Consider the following 21,395-nt stretch of genomic DNA (forward strand, 5'->3'; position numbering starts at 1 on the left):
CCCTACATGCCATTTCATAAACACAACATGATGGTGCAGACACCTCACTTCAAATTCATCCCCAGGGTAGTCTTAGAAATTCTGTCTTAATCAATCAATTTGCCTGTCATCTTCCCAAGGCTCCAGGCTAATTTATGACAGAAGATACATACACTGGACATTTCCACTATGCTAGTTTACAACACTGACAGGACCAAGCTATTCAGACTGTCTTCTAAGGCCAGGCTATCATAGTGGATTTCCAAATGGGTAACACAGTGCATCTCAAGCAAAGTTCCAAACATCAATGTTCATTGCACCAGAGCTCAAGCAACATCTTCTCCCAGATTCTGGAACTTGCCAATTTCTGAGACACACAAGGTGATGTGGAATAACCCACTGACTTTTGTCAAACATTATTCGTTGAACTTAGCTGCCAGGGCAGATGCCAAGTTTGAGAGAGCAGTACTACAATCTCTGTTCAGCTAATGCTGCTGATACTTCTCATCTCATCATCCAGAAGGGGTACTGCTTACAGTTACCTACACTCTAACACATACTCAAAGAGGAAAGAATGGTTAATTACCCTAAAGTAACTGTGGTTCTTCAAGATGTTATGCATGTGGATCCTGCTGCAGCTTGCCCTCCATCCCTGCTTTTAGAATCCTCAGCTAACATGTGTTTCCAATTGTGAGGGAAATGAGGTAGGGTTGTGGCCGCTTTGCCCTTTGTGCCCTTACATGTAAGAACGAGGAGACATAAGATGCATGCACAGACCCAACAGGCACAGCTATGCAAAAGAATCTGATCTTGCATTCATAAGGTGCATTAGCACCTACAGTGGAATCCACACTGACAAGAGCATCTCAAAGAACAACCGTCACTGTTGTAGTAATTGTTCTATTAGTTATGGCTAAGAAGAGTCACGATACAAATATATTATAATTTAACATTGTACAAGGAGGGAATAACTAAGAATAATGGAAAGAAAAGGAAAATTTAGGTTATATATTTAGAAATATATATATTTACCACAGCAAAAAAATTAGGTAATTTATTGTAAGAAATCTGGCAGTGACATGCCCTGCAAATATTAGAGAGATGATAATTCTTTAACATCTCTAATTTCTATGACTAAACTTATAGTAAGTAAAACTGACTGATCTACCATTTTTTAAACACAGCAGGTGCACTGGTTTCCCGGTAAAGTAATCTTTCATACCTAAATAGCCCATTATATCCATTCACTGTCAGCAATTGTTTTGAACCTGACTGCAATACCATATGCTGGTAGGCTTGGGACAAGCCTTGTTTCATAAACTTCAGTCCCTCTTCCAGTTTTGCAAATAAATCTTATATTTTAGGAATTGAATATTGGTCCACTTCCAACCAGGAGTTTGACTTTATAGTCCCCGTAAATTCTTATGCTGCCATTGCCCTTTGGGATACATACAATTGATGCAGCCCATTCCTAGAACTCCAAAGGTAAAATTGTGCCCTGCTTTTGTAGTTCATCCAGATGCTTTTCCACAGGCTGTTGCAGAATGGCATGCCAGCTGTTGGCAGCTGTTATCAAGCGGAGTGCCCCAAGGGTCGGTCCTGGGGCCGGTTTTGTTCAATATCTTCATTAATGATCTGGAGGATGGCATGGACTGCACCCTCAGCAAGTTTGCAGGTGACACTAAACTGGGAGGAGTGGTAGATACACTGGAGGGTAGGGATAGCATACAGAAGGACCTAGACTAATTAGAGGATTGTACCAAAAGAAATCTCATGAGGTTCAACAAGGACAAGTGCAGAGTCCCATGCACTGCTACAGACTAGGGACCGAATGGATAGGCAGCAGTTCTGCAGAAAAGGACCTAGGGGTTGGAGTGGATGAGTGGATATGAGTCGACAGTGTGCCCTTGTTGCCAAGAAGGCTAACGGCATTTTAGGCTGTATAAGTAGGGGCATTACCAGCAAATCAAGAGACGTGATCATTCCCCTCTATTCAACATTGGTGAGGCCTCATCTGCAGTACTGTGTCCAGTTTTGTGCCCCATACTACAAGAAAGATGTGGAAAAATTGGAAAGAATCCAGCGGAGGGCAACAAAAATGATTAGGGGCCTGGAGCACATGCTTTATGAGGAGAGGCTGACGGAAGTGGGATTGTTTAGTCTGCAGAAGAGAAGAATGAGGGGGGATTTGATAGCTGCTTTCAACTACCTGAAAGGGGATTCCAAAGAGGATGGATCTAGACTGTTCTCAGTAGTACCAGATGACAGAACAAGGAGTAATGGTCTCAAGTTGCAGTGGGAGAGGTTTAGGTTGGATATTAGGAAAAACTTTTTCACTAGGAGGGTGGTGAAGCACTGGAATGGGTTACCTAGAGAGGTGGTGGAATCTCCTTCCTTAGAGGTTTTTAAGGTCTGGCTTGACAAACCCCTGGCTGGGACGATTTAGTTGGGGATTGGTCCTGCTTTGAGCAGGGGGTTGGACTAGATGACCTCCTGAGGTCCCTTCCAACCCTGATATTCTATGATTCTGTGATTCTATGATTCTAATGTATGGCGCAGGCCTAGTCTGCAGGAATTTCGTAATGGCCTTATTGGAAACAACCAACCTTGGTGTTATTCTTTTTACCAAATCCATATCTATAGTAAATAGAGCTTTTTGTTTTAATTTCAGCTCTCCCACTCCCCATATGGTATGTGGTGTACCACACACCAGTCCAATTTAAGCTTGCATAGCCAGTTTTTGCCCATCAGCAGGGTGTCCATTTTCTTCAGTTGCAATTAACTGTAATGGTGAACAGATATCTTCCCAAGTTGTTCGTCTGGCCCAGCCAACTGCCTGAGTCCTCAGCCCCAGGGCTGCCGGTCTGGCAAGCAGGAAAGCTGCCTGTTTTTAATGATCATTTTAATGTTTTAATATTTTTGTTTTATATTTTTTTATTTTTATATTATACCAAATTACAATTGGAAACTACCTATTACAAAAACAATTATAAATTAGAATAACACCAATTAAAATACCAATTTCAAAATCAATTACCAATGTATACAGTCTAAAAATATAAAAAATAATATAAAAATATATAAAATAATGCAAAATAATATGTAATTAAAATATGTAATATTTGAAATATTTCAGAAATTATGGTTTATAATATCAAAGTTGAAATGTTTCAAGTATTACATCATTTCATAATGACATGACAACTTATGACATGATATAGTCAAAATATTTTGACTCATTCTATAATATTATTAAAGAGTAATTATCAGTGGTTCACTGTCAAACAGGGAGCATGTATCTAGTGCGGTTTCACAGGAGTTTGTCCTGGGTCTAGTACTATTCAATATTTTAATAAATGACTTGGATAATGGAGTGGAACGTGTGTTTATAAAATTTCTGAATGACACCAAGATGAGAGGGGTTGCAAGCACTTTGGAGGACAGGATTAGAATTCAAAAGAACCTTGATAAATTGGAGAATTGGTTGGAAATCAACAAGATGAAATTCAGTAAAGACAAGTGCAAAGTACTACATTTAGGAAGGAAAAATCAAGTGCACAAAAACAAAATGAGGGTAATAATTGGCTAGCCTTCAGTGCCTGCAGCAGAGGATGCAACCCTGAATGAACCAGGACTAGGACCATCTTCAGTGCTAAAAGAGCACTGGTATAGACCGCTGTACCAAGAGCACCATATACTTCAGCAGTACTCCTAGAAGAGGTCTATTTCTCCTCACTTCTTCCCATCTTAGAGCAAAGAGCCCTCTCTTTTGAGGTCAGTCAACAGCACCATGGAAAGACTCTATCAGCTTTCCCTAAAGGACTCAGTATCTATTGTCTCATCGAGAACGGCACTGGACTGGCCAGTGCTAAACAAGTTAGACGTATTCCTATGGTGTAACACCCTGGCTCTATTGGGATACTGGGGTCCACCGTTTCATGAATCAAGACACCAGTGTCCACTGCACTCATGAAATAAAGAGGTAATTCTCCCCATCTGTGTTTTTGGACAGACGACCTACACCAGAGTACCAGGAAAAACCAAAGGTAGAGCCACAACATTGCCTTGTATCATCACCAGAGGACCTCTCATGTTCCTCACCTGATGAAGTAGTATCTTTGGAACCAGTAATAGTACCAAATGATTAAGTCATTCTAGGAGCTCCTTGTGAGGATTGCCGAAATTCTGGCAATAGAGATGTTGGTCACATTGGAGAAATCTCCAAAGTGTTTGACACTTTGCCAGCTTCTGTTCCAGGCAGCATCACCCTTCCCATAAATGAAGGACTTCTTGAACTGTCCAAGGCCTTGTCACAGATGCCGGCCACAATAACACTGTGACCCTAAGAGCATCTCAAGGCCAAAGGGCAAGGGGCTCCCTGGTATCTAGTAGTGAGTTTCAGATGGCTTGACCAGTGTACTCATTGGTGTCATATGATCTGTATCTAAAAGGTGTTATGCAATATATCATTGGAAAACTAATAACACACTAGTGATTAATATAATTGTGGAATGTGTGTATTAATATTATATCTTGAGTTATCTACATTCTCTGATATTATGTTTTAAAGTCTGTATTTGAACGAAGTAGAGAACAAGTCTGCCCAAGTCTTCAGTACAAATGAAGCAGGGTTAAGCAGTGGCAATGAGATTGCAATTTACATATGCGGTAAACAAAATTATCAAAGCTCACAAGATAGTTGGGGAGTTAGCTTGTCCAGATCACAAAGGACTATGTATTTGCTTGTCTGACCAGCTTGGTCCTCATGCAAAGGTAACAAAGGCATATTTACATGCAAGGTAAACAAAGCCATCATGAAAGCAAGTGGGGAAAGATGACCTCTTAACAGTCTTGCTAGGTGATGGAGACAGCACTGCCAAGAAGCCTGCCTGCCTATTGAATCAGTGTCAATGACTTTTGAGAAAGAGGGTTTTCAAAGGTTTACTGGACTATAAAGGGAGGGGCAGAGAACTCCTAATTTATTCATCACTTGAGGTACTACATAAATCGTAGAAAGATGGGTTCTTCAACCAAGGGGGTTGAAGTCTCTGGAAATTGATTTTAGGTGAGAAACCTGCTTAGGCAAAGATTGTAACTGGCTGAAATTAAGTTTTAGTCTGAGAATACCCTTTTTTGTTTGTAATCCTTTCTAATGTTTATTCCTTCTACTTGGTATCACTTAACCTATTAATATTGTTTAATAAATGTGTTTTACTTTTCACTATAAACCAGATCAGTGCTTTGATTAAAAGAGTTTTTAACTCCAGTAAAGTAGTAAGCTGCAGATGTACTATTTATTTAAAGGGATCTGCAAACTTAATAACTTCTCTATGTGTACTAGGAGAGGCCTGGACGCTGCCGGGCAGACAATTTGGGAGAAATTTGGAGGAGAGGATTGGGCCCTACATAAGGTAATTGGGTGCTCGAAGCTAGAGTAGGGCTTTTGGAATTGTAGGCAGGCAGCTGGGATAAGAGTGCTGAACTGCATGTGCAAAGCACAAAGACACTCAAGGGACTGCATGCTTGTCTGTTGACTGTTGGTGTCTGGGCTCTGAGACACAGCAGCAAAACATTTACAGCACCCATGGTTACAGGGCAGATTGTGATACAACCCCTTACTAGTCTGGATTGCACAGATGCTGGCCACAATAACACCCACTGCAAAACAGGTAGGAAAGCAGTACTGGGTCCCTCCAATGGGGATTCAGTACTTCTGTATTTATCCTAACCCCAAGATCTTTAGTCATGTTAGCAGTACAAGAAAAATCTAAGTTGAGTCAGAGTACCCCTAAGGACAAGAATCCCAAAAGGCTTGACCTATTTTGCAGAAAATTGTTGTCAGGAATTGTGCCTGCTTAGTCTCCTGACAACCTCAGAAGAACACTAGGCTGTGTGACAGACCACCATGCCTGATTGACTGAGAAATCTAGCGGGCTAATTCTTAAGCCTAGTAGCAGCAGTATGTTGCTGGCTGCTCAAATGCACATCTCCTTAGATTCTTGGCTTCCCTGTGTTTGCCTCACTCCAAGCTCCTGCCTTGCTTCAGCCCTGCTCCAGATTAGACCCTGCCCTGCACCTATTCTTGTTCCAGTCCTATCCCAGCCTCATTTCTGCCTATGAACCAGCCCTGCTCCTGCATCTCTAACTCCAGTTCTGACTCTGATTCCTCCCTCTGACTCTCTCGACCCTTGATGTGGCATTCAGACTCTGACTACAGTATTGCTCCTCTGCCCTGGTTCCTCATTCTGACTGTGTCTTGACCCTCAGCTCTGGCATTTGGACTCTGACTCCAGTTCTGACCATTGGTTCTGATTCCTGACCCTGACTCCTGCTCTGACCACTAGGTCTGACTGCCTATGACCCAGTCTCCTGACAATTGTACTCTTCCTTTCTGCAAGTGCATGTGGCTAATTGCCAGGCCGTTCTGGCCAAGCATGACTTTCTAATTTGGGACAGGGTGACATCCTTCCTCTTAAAGCTCCTGTATGACAACATGAAGTTGCTCAAAGACAAAATAAAGAAGGCCAACTGGTGTCCAAGACAGCCTTAGAGAGCATTATGAGTCCAGGTATTGGGTATCCTGAGGGAAGTACAAGCCACAGTTGAGGACTTGCCTTTTGAAAGTGCAGAACTATTTAGAGTGTGTGCAGACAATGTTCTCTGCTTGTTAAATGACTCAAAAGCCCCCCTGTGCTATCTGTGGATTTACAGCTCAGCCTCATAGTGCAAGCTGTATCCTCCTCAACCCCAGTTGAGACAACAGACGCCATCCTACCATCCCAGGCAACCTGAGAACTACCCCAAGAAAAGAGTGAGGTATATCAAAGGGTGACAGTCTTCTTCCACCTTGGCAATGTACCCCCCTCCTATAACACATCAGCACATTTGACTGGAATGTGTGGAGCCAAATCAGATCATGTTCAGAAGCCACCTCTCCCCACTGGGTGTGGTCTGTTGTGATGTCAGACAGATGCATGCTAGAGATCACCGCTTATGGTTACCCACATCCAGTTACCTTCTCTGTCTCTCTTCAGAGACACTTCTCAGGAGAGCCTGTTACAAATAGAAGTGTCCTCATTGCTTTACCTAGGAGCCATAGATCAGGTTCCATCAGTTTTCAGGTGAAAAGGCTTCTTCTTCCAACATATCCTCAGTCTGAGGAAGAAAGTGGGTCTTTGTCTTGTCCTAGACCTGAGAAGACTCGACAAATACATATTCCATCTCAGGTTCAGAATGGTAATGCTTGCCTCCATCATTCTCTCTCTCCAAGCTCTCAACTTTGAGGATATGTACTTCCATATGGCAATCCATCCAGCCCACAGAAATTACAGTGAACCCAACCATTCTCAATGCAGGATACTGCACTTTAGACTTTCCCTAGCATTGTGAGAGTATTCACAAATTCCTGCTAGTAGTGGCAGCACATTTAAGGAGACAGCCTTTCAATCTGTCCTTTTTCTATTCTCCCAACTGGGACTTCCAGAGAACTACAAGAAATCATCCCTCATACCATCACAGATGATAGAGTTTATCAGAGTTATGATTGACACCTGATTGACAAGAGCTTACCTCCCAGAGGACAGACTCCACTCTCTCCAGTTAATGGCGAATTGCCTGTAGTCAAATCCAATTACTATGATGCATACTTGTTTGTGGAGGGCCATCATGCTAGCCTGTATAGCATTCTTGCCTTGTCTGCAGAACCCACAGTGCAAGTCCTAACAGGAAACACATTTGCATTGCTCTATGTAAACAAGGAGATGCTTGATCATCCTTTCTCTGCCAGGAAGCCATCAGACTCTGATTGTAGTGTGATCTACACAGGATAACATCATTGGCTGTACACTTCCCAGGGTCAGCAGTGACCTAGTAGACTACTTGAGCAGCCATGAGTTAACCAGCTACAGAAGTCCATAGTTGCTACAGAAGTCCATCACAGAGCAGATATTCTGTCAATGGGGACTGTTGTATTTAATTTAGTCCCTTCACTCAAGGCAGGACTAAGTATTATCTAGACCATCCCTGACAGGTGTTTATCTAACCTGCTCTTAAAAACCTCCAATGGTGGAGATTCCACAACCTCCCTAGGCAATTTATTCCAGTGCTTAGCTACCCTGACAGTTAGGAAGTTTTTCCTAAAGTCCAACCTAAACCTCCCTTGCTGCAATTTAAGCCCATTACTCATTGTCTTATCAGATGGCTAGCATACCTCTCCCTGCACCAGGGCACAGGCTATGTGTTCCACCTACTTCAGGAACTTTTTCATCTCTGAAATCTGCTAGGCTACAGTGTGGAGCAACCTTTTGACTTTTATTAAACATTATGTCCTTGAGCTGGAAGCCAGGTAAGATGCCAAGTTCAGGAGAGCAGTACTACCATCCCTCATACTCTTCATTTCGCCATCTAGAAAAGGTACTGTTTGCCAGTCACCTACAGTAGAATCCACATTGAAACATACTCCAAGAAGAGAGAACAGTTATTTTTCTTACAGTAACTGTGGTCCATCCCAGCTTTTTGGAATCCTCAGCAAAATAGACTTTTAATTTCAAGCACTGAGGGAAGGAGGGAATACCCTGCCCTTTATGCTCTTATATGGGAGCACGAGGAGGCACAGGGCACCTGCAGCATCTGCCAAGGCCATGCTATTTTAAAAAACAAATCTCTGCTCTCATGTGCATTAGGCTCACATGCACCTGCAGTGGAATCCACAATGGCAATAACATGTTGAAGAACCACAGTTATTGTAAGGTAAGTAACCAAGGTACATAGATATACATACAAGAATGTGCATGTGTGTGCATGCACACATGCATATGCAGTTTACATTCTTAACACAAAATTACCTACATGTCAAATATAAATTAAATAAATGAACTGATATTTTTGTTAAAAAAACAATCAAAGCCAAAAAGATCACCACAAGACAATTAAAAAAAAAGTCCATAGACTGTAAATAAATACGATTGCAGTCAAAGAACATACAATTGATCAAGGATACTTTTAGTATAATCTGAAATGGAATTTCATTATTTAAGAAAAAAATAGCTTTTTTCACATCTTGTCTCAAGCACAAATATGATTCACTTTTGGGTGGGATTTTCACAAACATTCTGCATTAGCCTAACTCATTCCCATTGGCTTCAGTGGAAGAAGAGTTAGGCCAGCACTGAGCATTTGAAAATCACATAATTAAGTTATGTGTTTAAAGTGCATTAACCAGGACAAGCAGGCAAAAGATTGACACACACAGGATGGGCTTAAATGGCAGGTTACAACTTTGTTAATTATTCCTTGGGGAGGGCCATTATGTCCCGTCCCCCCATGTACCAGGCATGTAATTGGTTGCAGTGTGGGTTACAGGGCTTTTTCCACAAACCAAAAAATAATGCAGGGTAGACTCTCCTTGGTCTATACCACAGATTCAGTTCAGTTGTGAAATTTCTTCCCTCCTTTATAAGGGCAGGGTGTGTGGAGTGACAGAGGCCACAAGACTGGGTGCAGGGAATGTTAGTCCTGAGCAGGGCAGGCTCCAGGCACCAGCACAGTAAGCAGGTGCCTAGGGTGGCCAACGGAAAGGGGCGGCACGTCCGGCTCTTCGGCGGCAATTTGGCAGCAGGTCCCTCAGTCCCTCTCGGAGGGAAGGGTCCGCTGACGAATTGCCGCCAAAGAACGAAGCAGTGGTGGTAGAGCTGCCGCCGAAGTGCCGCCAATTGCGGCTTTTTTTTTTTTCCTCCGCTTTGGGCGGCAAAAATGCTGGAGCCGGCCCTGGTCCTCAGAGACTTCAAGCTCCTCCCTGCCATGAGCACAAGGCCCAAATGTATAATCATTGGTCTCAATTACCTCTAGGAGCTGGCCTTTTTAGCCTTTCTCCACATGGACACTGGCTGATAGTTGCAATGAGTCAGTAATCATAAAAGCCTTATAAGAACTCCAAATCCTATTGCTTCTGACCCAGCTATGCTATCAGGAGGCTGAGAGGAAGGTGAAATAACCCACCAGGCTATATGTCAGTTTGACCCAACAGGAAAAATTCCTTCCTGACCCCTAAAAACAGGTGATCAGTTAAATCTGCAGTATCATAAGTGGAACAGCTCCTAACTAAAGAAAGGAAGGGCAAGACAGGTAACTGAAGATAAGAGACTTTTGCAAAGCTCTGACTTGGCTCAAATAGGAATGGGTTGCGCTTGAAAGCCAATTGGCAGGCCCCATCCCACTTTACCCACCCAGTGGCTAAGCAGAGAACTGAATGGGAGGGGTTGAGAAAGGCAGCCCCTCTCCCAGCCACTCATGCATTTGGACTTTCCTCATTCACCTGCTGTCCAGTCAAAGTTCCGTCTCCACTAAAGGCAGTAAGGGGCTATTTCTGTACCTATCAGTACATGTTTTAAGGTAGGCAGTGAGGGGCTCCTGCCAATAAATTGCACGGAATAGGTGATTTTTACATTAAACCTGCCAAGATGTAAAGATTGTGATTGTCCCCAAAAACTTCTTGCATTTAAAATGGGGAGTTGGGTGGGTGAGAAGGAAACTGAGAACTGTAAGGTGCTTTTAATGAAATTTACCAAGGATCTCATGGAATAAAAAGCAAAGTGAAACATATATATTCTAAACGTAGAATATGTTGTAAAAATTGCTACTGCATCATTGGAATTTTTTTCTTTCTGCCCCTTTGCATACATATTGTAGCCCATAGGGCTAGCTTACCTTTATTATATTCTGCCTTTATTATATTCAGCAGTAATACAAGGAACCTACAAGCCTGTTCCTGTAAGACATTAGCTTCAGCAAGTCAGCATAAGGACTTGAGGCCTATGAACTTTGACACAGATAAATGGTCCAACGGTAAACCCTAAGTTTTGGGTTTAGACATGCATCCGACGAAGTGGGTATTCACCCACGAAAGCTCATGCTCCAAAATGTCTGTTAGTCTATAAGGTGCCACAGGACTCTTTGCTGCTTTTACAGATCCAGACTAACACGGCTACCCTCTGATAGTGTAAGGGGGAATTTTAAATAATGACATCAGCCAGCCACAGAAACATGAGATAACAGCAGCTTTTGGAAAGAACATCCAACCACAAGAGTACCATGGCAACAAATTGACATATATGATGATAAGTTGAGATCATTAATATTCTAGGTGAAGGGCACCTCAACAATAATAGGGTGAGGAAATACAAATAAGTAAGAGGTGAGAAACCACTACTGAATATGCGTTAGACATAGTGGCATCAGTGTAACACAGGAGTCGGCAACCTCTGGCACGCGGCTCACCAGGGTAAGCACCCTGGCGGGCCCGGCCAGTTTGTTTACCTGCCGCATTGGCAGATTCGGCGGACCGCAGCTCCCACTGGCTGTGGTTCACCGTCCCAGGCCAACGGAAGCGCCGCGGGCCAAGGGATGTGCTGGTTGCGGCTTTCCGTGAGTGGGAGCCGTGGTCCGCCAAACCATGCTGATGCTGCAGATAAACAAACTGGCCCGGCCCACCAGGGTGCTTACCCTGGTGAGCCGCATGCCAGAGATTGCCAACTCCTGGTGTAATATATTATAAAAGTTGTATTCCAGGCTGTGGGCTTTGGGAGAGAGAGATATAGCCCTTGAGAGTTGCCAGAATGATGGCCACTAGTGAAGGAGGTAGATGATGGTGATGAGGAAGAGAATTGCTAAAATTTCAGGTTGTTCTGCAAGGGATGGTGTGAGTATGGGTGTTCAGATGTACTTTCTGTATTATCTTTATCTACCTTACTGAATTGGAGTGTTTTGTGGCTTTGCTAAATGTATTAATAAATTATTGTAAATATAGAAGAGTTCCTGTAGTGTGCATTTTGCAACCGTGCCCATAGGGGTTCCCAACTATATAGTAATTTTAATAATACTGGGCCTGATCTTGGGACAAGACCCTAACAACCCTCAAAGTGATAACTGGGAATTATTAAGTAATTAATATAATTAATACATAATTTATAGATTAGGCTGTGGTAATAATGATTTTTTTTTATTTCTAGTAGAAATTATTAGAACTAAATATGCATAAATAATATTAAACTAGAAATATCAAACATACTAAGAAGGGACAATGACCTTTTGTTTGTAGAAAACTGTAGTGATGTGTGAGGTTTAAGTACTAAAATTTATTTTTTATCAAGTACATTGGAAACAACAATAATAATAGACCCCAAGATCAGTAGCATTATGATATGAAAGTTGATATTAGAAATTTGTGGAACTGACATTAGGAGAAGGGAAATGAATGGATAAAACAAAAGTGAATCCTTTTGATATAAACAGTATACAGTACATTGTAACAATGTATTTATGAGTTGTTTTTCTGCACTGCCCAGTAGTGCTTTGAACCTTGTCTCAAACTGGATTATTCTTCTCCTTTGTTCGTCTTTACTCCTTAGAATATTAACTAGTAAAAATAAGGAAAATCCTGTTATGGTGAATCCTAATACTAATAGTTAATCAAAATATACTCCCCTTTGAAAGATGGAAGTAAGTGCTGAAATTAGTTTACTGTTGTCAATTTCAAGCTGTGTAACAGCTGGTCCTACTATTATTAACCAGCAGTGTTGATTGACTTCTTTCCCAGTGCGCAGTTAAAGATACAGAAGCACATTGTTAAACATTGGCCTGCTTCTTGGTATCTAGAAATCTGATTTTAATTTATCAATTTTTTTACCTTCTTTTGAAGCTAAGACAATGTTACTTCCCTAATTTAGTTCACATGGGTTTGAATATAATAAATAAGAGTTCATTATTTTAAAATGAGTATCTGTGTTAAATTGCATGGTGTAAGAATATAAAGTTACATGTTGTAGATGTGAAATGTATCTGTCACAGACTAAAAATAAATTAATATTTTTTTATACAGAATTGGCAGCTGACCAAATATATTGTCCTATTTTAAATTTCCAGAGGATACACAGGGTTATATAGTTTGCTATTCTATTTAAAATTTTCAGTATTTAATTGAATTTACAATTTTTAAAAAATCAGTGAGTATTAGCATTACCTATTTAAAGTTTGCCATATTAAAGGGTGATATTAAATTTCCTCTTATACTTGTTATATATAATGTATTTCTCTTGTTTTGTAAGCAAATGATTCAGCTGTTACTGAATAATACAACTAGCCCATACCTTAGCACACATTAACTACTTCTGAGACTCTAGGACAAACTTGCTGTAAGCCCCCTTGACCCCAACTCGGTCATTTTCTCTTCTTGAACTGTCAGCTAGTGCTTGGATCACACTGTACAACTAAGATACCTGCAGCTTACAATAATCCAAAGTGAAATCTTTCACCTCCATGTAAAGAAAAGCCTTCCAGCATCTTAGCCTAGAAAGATCAAGTTCAGAAAACACATAGCAATAGTTTTTTTCAAGTAATTTACAATCCTATACTGACCAGCATTAAAATGTATAGATAATTAGATATATTTACTTAAACTTTCACATGTAATATGTCATTCTAAAGCCAAGACAGTTCTCTACTCTGAAATGTTCTATTGTTACGAATTATAATGACATATACAGGCCCAACAATGTATTTTTTTTTATGATATACCATATGCTTACCAAGAGAAACTGGTTTGATACATGATAATGCTGATGAGAATTCATAATTCAAGAAGGTTCATTAGGTCTTACTGTAATTTTTTGATGTTAGTGAATAGCAGAAGGGAGGAGATCTGAGTGACAGAGTATGAAAACTGGAACAAAATGCTATAATATTGGTTGCTATTGGTTGGACTGCACTGAATAATCACAGCCTACCATCATAAAATTAATCTGTTTTGTTTGTAGCACAAGGTGGATATGCAAAGGGGGAATACCACTATTAGGGGATGTCAGAGAAAAACACAGTTCTCACTCTCTGGTTGGGTGCAGCAAAGTCAGATACTTTATTCTCTCAAGCAATTGCATAGAGGGAGAGAGTGCACTAGGACACAGGGTTTCCCCCTCCTAGGCAGGTGTCTCTACAGGTATACAATTAAAGCAATAATAATTGCTTATTACAAACAATAATAAGCAACACTACACAGACAATAATAAGCAACAGCTGCATTTTGTTTATACATAGGTCATCCTGATAACTTATTTTTCTCACTTATTTAGACTCTAGTCTACATTCCATATTTATCTATACAAGGTCGCAACAACTTCTCACACAGTTCTTTCCCACTCGCCTCACACAATCCTCGCTTCTACAAATCTTATGTTATTAGGGTTACAGCTAGCCTGACTCTTGCTAACAGAGACTGTCATGCATTGAAATCCCCTTCAAATTCCTGTTAGTTCTTTCTCTACTTCCACAGGGTGAAAACTTACAGATGCACAATGTCTGAAACATAGTTGAAAAAGATTTGATGGTCCTGATTTAACTCTTTATGCTGCTGTTTAATTTTAGAATGTTATTAAGCAGATCTGAACAGAAAGAATCTGGATTTCAATAAAAGCATTTTTTTTTCCTTAGAGAAATAGATGTTAGTGATCACAACAACAGAGATGAGATCTTCTTTACAAAGTTTCTTTTGGTTTGTCTCTTCAGAAGCATTGGCTCAATTAGTGATATTTGAAATTAATTAACTCTTAATTAAAAGTCTGCTTTTTGTGATCCTCTCTTATTGCAATACGTTGCAAAAGGAAATGTTAGTGTAATTATGTGAAAATATATTATATCTACTCTTCAATAAGGATGACTTTGTTGGCTGACAGAGCTTTTTAGAAATCTTACAAATTGCAACAAAGGTCTTGTGTGTTTTGAATGGAATTATTTTCTGTTTCTTGGATTGTAGTCATTCTTCATAGGCATATAGGTAATGTATATGAAATGCACAAATGTTTTTTGTTTCTTATGATAAAACAAAAGTGAAGTAAATGGTATTTGAATGTGACAAATCATTCAGTTTTAGTGTAACAATTTTGAAAGAAGGATATTTAACACCCCATATGTTTTTAAAACAAAACAATATTGAAATCCAGAATGGTGATTGCAGCTATTTGTCAAAGAAAAGAGAAACTGGATCAAATCAAGACTGGATGCCTTTCTGGAAGATACACTTTAATTAGACACAAGTTACTGGACTCCATGCAGGAGTAACTGGGTGAAAGTCTATGGCTTGTGTTACACAAGAAGTCAGACTAGATCTAATGGTCCCTTCAGGCCTTAAAATCCATGCAATGTATAGATTCATAGATTTTGAGGCCAGAAAGACTATTGTGATTGTTTAGGGTATGGCTACACTTACAAATCTGCAGCGCTGGTAGTTGCAGCACTGGTCGTCCAGCTGTGCAGGGCCAGCGCTGGTATGTGGCCACACTCACAGCTACCAGCGCTGGTGTGTGGCCACATTTGCAGCATTTGCAGCGCTGTTGGGAGTGATGCATTATGGGCAGCTATCCCAGCGTTCAAGTGGCAGCAACGTGCTTTTCAAAAGAGGGGGGTGGGTGGGGCGTAGTGTGACAGGGAGCAGGCGAGAGAGAGAGAATGGATTTTTGGAGCCAACACTGTGTGTTACCTTCCTGCCTTGAAAAATCAGAACATGTTCCCGATCCCTTACCCTTAACTCTTAACTGCAAACAGCCTGCAGCCAACGGACTCCCTCTCTCCCCTCTGCCCCGTTTCTGTCAAGCAAACACTCACTCCCTGCCTGCCTCATTATCTCATTTGATTGTTCACAGATTGATCACAGCAAACAGGAGCTGTGTTTGTAGATAAGCAGCTCCGGGATCAACGGAGCTACGGAGCTACGGAGCTCTGAGTTCACAACAAAACAAAGAGAGGCTGCATAACAAAACAAAGAGAGTAATTTATAAAAGCATTCTGGGATATCTGCTAATACCCTGGAGGCCAATAACAGCGCTGGTGTGTGGCCACACTTGATGACCAGCGCTGCAGCACCAGCGCTGCAATCTTTATTCCCCATGCTGAGCCAGGTGTACAGCCAGCGCTGCAGCCAGGGAGTTGCAGCGCTGGATGTGCCCTGCAGGTGTGGACACTTACTAATTGCAGTGCTGGAAAGCCTCCACCAGTGCTGCAACTCGCAAGTGTAGCCATACCCTTAGTCTGACCTCCTTCATAACACAGGCTGTAGGACTTCCCTGTATTTATTCCTGCTTCGAGTACAATCACTGTGCATTAATTACAGCATTATTCCAGATCTTGTATTTTCTTCCTGTTTTAGTTCATTCCATTCTTCAACTTTTGGATCACTTTGCATGCTGCTTGAACTTCGCATCTCCCTTTATTTGTGTCCTATGCAACCTTTCCTCCTGGAAATGTGGCAGTCTTTGTCCTCTATCTTCCTTAGGTGGTTCTGTCCCTTTTATTCTGATGTTCCCATCTGCCTCACAACATGGTGAATATGTCTTTCACTGACTTCTGACATCCTTTGCATGGTTTGGATATTAGACTCCTGGACAGGGGCGGCTCTAGGAATTCCGCCACCCCAAGCAGGGCGGCGCGCCGCGGGGTGCGCTCTGGCAGTCGCCGGTTCCGCGGCTCTGGAGGACTTCCTGCAGACGTGCCTGCGGAGGGTCCGCTGGTCCCCCGGCTCTGGTGCACCTCCCGCAGGCATGCCTGCGGATGCTCCACCGGAGCTGCAGGACCAGCGGACCCTCCGCAGGCATTTCTGCGGGAGGTCCACCGGAGCTGCGGGACCAGCGGACCCTCCGCAGTCATGCCTGCAGGAGGTCTGCCGGAGCCGCCTGCTGCCCTCCCGGCAAAATGCCGCCCCAAGCGCGCCCTTGGCGCACTGGGGTCTGGAGCCGGCCCTGCTCCTGGAGTAGGGAGCACTATTTCAACAGGGCACATGGACTCCTGAGGAACAAAAACAAGCTTCAGGCTATTTTCCTGGCCCTGGAAACCATAATCACTTCTGAACAAGCAATTTTAATCCAGAGCAATAATCAGGCATTTGTTTGTCAACAGACGATGTGTCACCAGAGCCTCTCTTCTTCTGAGAATTCCTCCTGAGATGTTCTGGGTGTGGTTGTGGTTTCTCTTCCTCAGGACTTAACTCCAAGGAAAGAGCAATTCCACAACAGACTGTCTCAGTTAGCAGCCATTAACCTCCCATTTTTTAGAGTATAGGAATTTCTACGATAGCCTTGAGTCTACACTACAGACCTATATCGGTATAACTATATCATTAAGGGATGTGAAAAATCCACATCCCTGAGCGAGGAGTTATACCAACCTAACCCTCCCTGAGTAGGCAGCGCTATGTCAACAGGAGAGTTTCTCCCATTGACATAGCTACCGCATCTCAAAACTGTGGATTAACTACACAGACAGCGTAGGAGTGTCCCATCATCGCTGATTTGTTTTTAATCTCAGTGACACTCCCCTGATTTTCATAGAGATAATCACTCTATATCTGATTTATCAGTCCCCATCTTCAATGGAAGCCTGCACAACACTTTCAAAAGATGAGCCTGCGGAGCTTAAATTCATAATTTTGCTAGACACTAAAAATCATGGACTGAATAGAGACACTGGATTTATGGCTTATTACAACAATCTATAAACCACTAAGAATTCTCTTAGCTGTTTCTCCCCCCACCCTTTCCTCCCTGTGACTGGAGGGAGGGGTGTTAACAGGCTTCTTCACTTGAATGTTCCCTTGAAATACTTGTTAACCACTTATGCTAAACAATCTGTTTCAGCTTCTATTTAGCTGTGATCCTCTGAGGCTTTGGCTACACTTACACTTCAAAGCGCTGCCGAGGCAGCGCTTTGAAGCGCTAAGTGTAGTCAAAGCGCCAGCGCTGGGAGAGAGCTCTCCCAGCGCTGTCCGTACTCCACCTCCCTGTGGGGAATAACGGACAGCGCTGGGAGCCGCGCTCCCAGCGCTGGGGCTTTGACTACACTGGCGCTTTGTAGCGCCGCAATTTGCAGCGCTGGAGAGGGTGTGTTTTCACACCCTGCTGCAGCGCTGCAAATTTGTAAGTGTAGCCAAGCCCTGAGTAAATTTCCCAGACCTGAAGAAGAGCTCTGTGTAAGCTCAAAAGTTTGTCTCATCAGCAGAAGTTGGTCGAATGAAAGATATTACCTCACCAACCTTCTTTCTCTAGTCCCAAAGTGCTATCCACCAATGCATTTTGTTTGGGGTTGAAGGGTCTGGAATACTGCTTTTCCCAATTTATCCAATCCCCAACATATTCAGTAAGACCCACTCATTTTACTGCTTTGCTGATGTCCTCATTGTTCTTGGTATGTCGACCTAATTAGTCTATTGTGGGACTTACTGGAGATGCCCCCTATGTTTCAAATTTCCTCTCACAGGAATCAGTTTGATTCACCCATTCAAAATTCCTGACTCTGAGTTGGTCCATTTGCTGCAGTAAAGAGTCTCATCTCGTTTTGCCCAACTATCTAGTCACCAGAAGGAATCTTTCACCTCAGACACTGTACATATTCACATATTTGGAAGGCATATATGAGATGGCTTACTGAGTGCAATATTAATGTCTTCTCTTGTTTCCTCTGGTATGTATTGGCAACAAACCGACTTAGTGTCCTTCATATTCATTTCCTAATGATTTCAGCTATTGGTAGTTTTCTTGCAGCATAAGGGGAAATGACTCACACCCTCTACCAGTGTATTTGTTAGACACCCTTCTATGATTCTGTTAACACTCAGTTGGATTTCTCTTTGGTTTGGCCAGTAATAACAGTTCATCTTTTTTGAAACTCTAGAATCAGTTCCCTTTAAGCTGCTATCCCTCTTTTGTAGTGACTTCCACTAGAAGAATTGGGGAGCTGAATGCCATACTTGTCTTATTTTCTTATTCCCCCTATGGTTTGCCTTAACCTTGAGTGTTTTCTGAAAAGAAGACTGCACTTTCTGTAGGGTTAAACATTCTCCTTATCTTGTATTGCCAAAATTTTATTAACACGAAGCATGGTTTGTTGGCTTTAAGGTTCCAATCAAGAAATGGTATTTTAATGTAATGAGTCCCTTAAAGAGAAAAGTGCTTCTGAGACAACTCTTGCTTGATGGATCGAGGATTGCGTCTTGCTGACCTGTGAACAGGCTAATGATGTAAGATGGCTATATCATAATTCATTGGTCTTTCATCTGTCATACCATTATAGCAAGAAGTGAACAGAGAAGACAATCTATAGTTTTCTCCTTTTGCTTTCTTTCTGTGTATTACTTGAAAACCTAGGGCAAGATTTACCAAAGTTACTGGTGAGCTTGAATTTCAGGGAGGGGGCTGCTTAACACTTTCTATAAATCAAGCACCTATAAGGCATCTCAAGTTGGAGATGTAAGACTTGAGGTACCCAAAATATATCCAATTTTGAAAATCTTGGTTAGGCTTTAAGATCACGCAGGAACCTAAAGTAACGTTCATAAAATCAGGTAAAAAGTATTTTGCTATTTCTTTTTACTCTGAGGCAGGTTTCTGATTAGATGACAAAGATTTTTTTTCCTATCAGAAAGGATATTTTAAATGAGGAAAAATAATTATATATGAAAGATAAAAAGTAAAGTCTTGATATAAGTTTTAAATAGCATTTTTAGCAGTACTTATTCACAAATATACAACCATTAAGTACAGTAGATTCTGATGCAGCATTTCAGTTTGCACTGAGAGTGACTACCTTTCCAGCTATTGGAGTAACAGTTATGATGTACAATGCGGTTAGCTATGATGAATTCATAGTTATGCAGATTTGCACTGATGGGTATGCAAACACTTCAGTATGGTATATTACTTTCTCAGTGCTTGTTCCCACAAATTGCAGTTCAAGGAGCCCTCGCTTTTTAGCTAATGACACTAGTTTACGGTGCAAATTATAATATGCTATAAAATATGAAAATTCCAAGTACATTATTGTGACATATAATTTAGGGACAATAGTATATATTTGATATTGCTTGCTGGGGTTGAAAAGAGGGGAAAAAATCCTTCTAGTCATACACGTTTGGGTTTTCCCTCCCTACTTGATTTTAACCTGAATGTATCTCCAATGTATCTCTCCTCCCTTTTTACTGGAATCACTGTTTCCCCTGAATCATTCTCCCTCTAGCAGAAAATTACTGTAGCTGTGTTATTTATTTCAGCTTGTTATCTTTACTTAGTGGGTAGATAAGTAGTGTTCTGACAAACTGGTGATATCCTCTCCGAAGTCCAAGCATCTCACCTTGTCATGTGCCTGAGTTCCATCAGACTGGGAAGTCAGAGTCCTAATCTACTTCTGCATACTGGCATTATATAGTGACCCCTACAAGTCAGGCATCCTGCACTCTATAAACACAGTTTTGATGAGGATTATGTTCAGTAAAGATATTCATTTTAAACTGTTCAATTGTGTCCGTTCCCCACCCCCTTTGGACCAGATCCTGTGTTCCAATTAGGACTAAATCAAGATTTGCCTCTCTCCTTGTGGGTTGCAGAACTAGATGCTCCAAGAAGCAATCATTAATAGTGTCTTGAAATTTCATTTCTGTATCCTGTCCTGACCTGACATGTACCCAGTCAATACGGGGATAGTTGAAATCCCCATTATGATTGAATTTTCTATTTTTACAGCTTCTCTAATCTCCCTGAGAATTTCATAATCACGATCACCATCCTCATCCTGGTCAGGTGGTTTGTAGTGTATTTCTACTGCTGTACTCTTATTATTCAAGCATGGAATTTCAAACTGTGACCCAATTTGATTCATTAAAGATTTTTCCTATATTTGACTCTATGCTTTCTTTGACATATAGTGCCACTCCTCCACCAGCATGACCTGCTCTTGTCATTCCTATATATTTTGTACCTTGGTATTACCATGTCCCATTGATTATCATCGCTCCACCACATTTCTGGGATTCCTATTATATCAATATCCTCATTTCATACCAGTCACTCACATTCACCCATCTTAGTATTTAGACTTCTAGCATTTTTATACAATAACTTATAAAATGTATCACTACAGTACCCACCGCAGCAGCGGGGCTGTAGGAGCTGTCTGCCCCTGCCAAAGCAGCGGGGCTTGAGGCGGGATCCAGGGACTGGGTTCATCATAGCCAAAGGTTCATTATTATGAAGAGTGCTACAGCGAGGGTGTACTGTATTTAGTTGCCTGCTTTCAACTAAATACAGTACACCAGCTTTATACCAGCTCGAGCATTTTCAGGAAGTAAAAAGATTTGTCTGCCAACATTATGAGGTTAGCTTGATTGATAACAACAAATCAATGGCAATATTATTGCATTGCTGCTGTAGCAAAAAAATGTCGGGCGTGGTCAAACACACAAGTTGTTACACCTTTGCAATGTTTTATGAATTATAGGGTTTTTTTAAATATGAAAGAGATATAGAAAGGGGATGAATATTATAATTATGCAAGGAAGTTAGGCGTACAATAATACATAAGCTTTTGTTTAATTGTAAACCTAGACTATT

General features: G+C 41.4%; 1 protein-coding gene across 15 annotated transcripts in view; it reads left to right on the forward strand.

The window, feature by feature from the left end:
* Nucleotides 1-21,395, forward strand: part of SGCG (sarcoglycan gamma) — a 189,650-nt gene that overhangs the window by 33,131 nt on the left and 135,124 nt on the right. For 10 of the 15 annotated variants that reach the window (XR_005598024.1, XR_005598023.1, XM_039537151.1 and 7 more), the window contains one exon: nt 5,321-5,390. The exons of the other annotated variants lie outside the window; for them this stretch is intronic. Coding sequence is in view for 5 of the 10 variants with exons in the window: in XM_039537151.1 (XP_039393085.1) it covers nt 5,321-5,390 (70 nt within the window). In the remaining 5 variants the exon portion in view is untranslated. The remainder of the gene's footprint in view (nt 1-5,320; nt 5,391-21,395) is intronic. 15 annotated transcript variants of the gene reach the window in all.

The sequence above is a fragment of the Mauremys reevesii genome, linkage group 1, assembly GCF_016161935.1.
Source record: "Mauremys reevesii isolate NIE-2019 linkage group 1, ASM1616193v1, whole genome shotgun sequence".
Classification (NCBI taxonomy): Eukaryota; Metazoa; Chordata; order Testudines; family Geoemydidae; genus Mauremys; species Mauremys reevesii.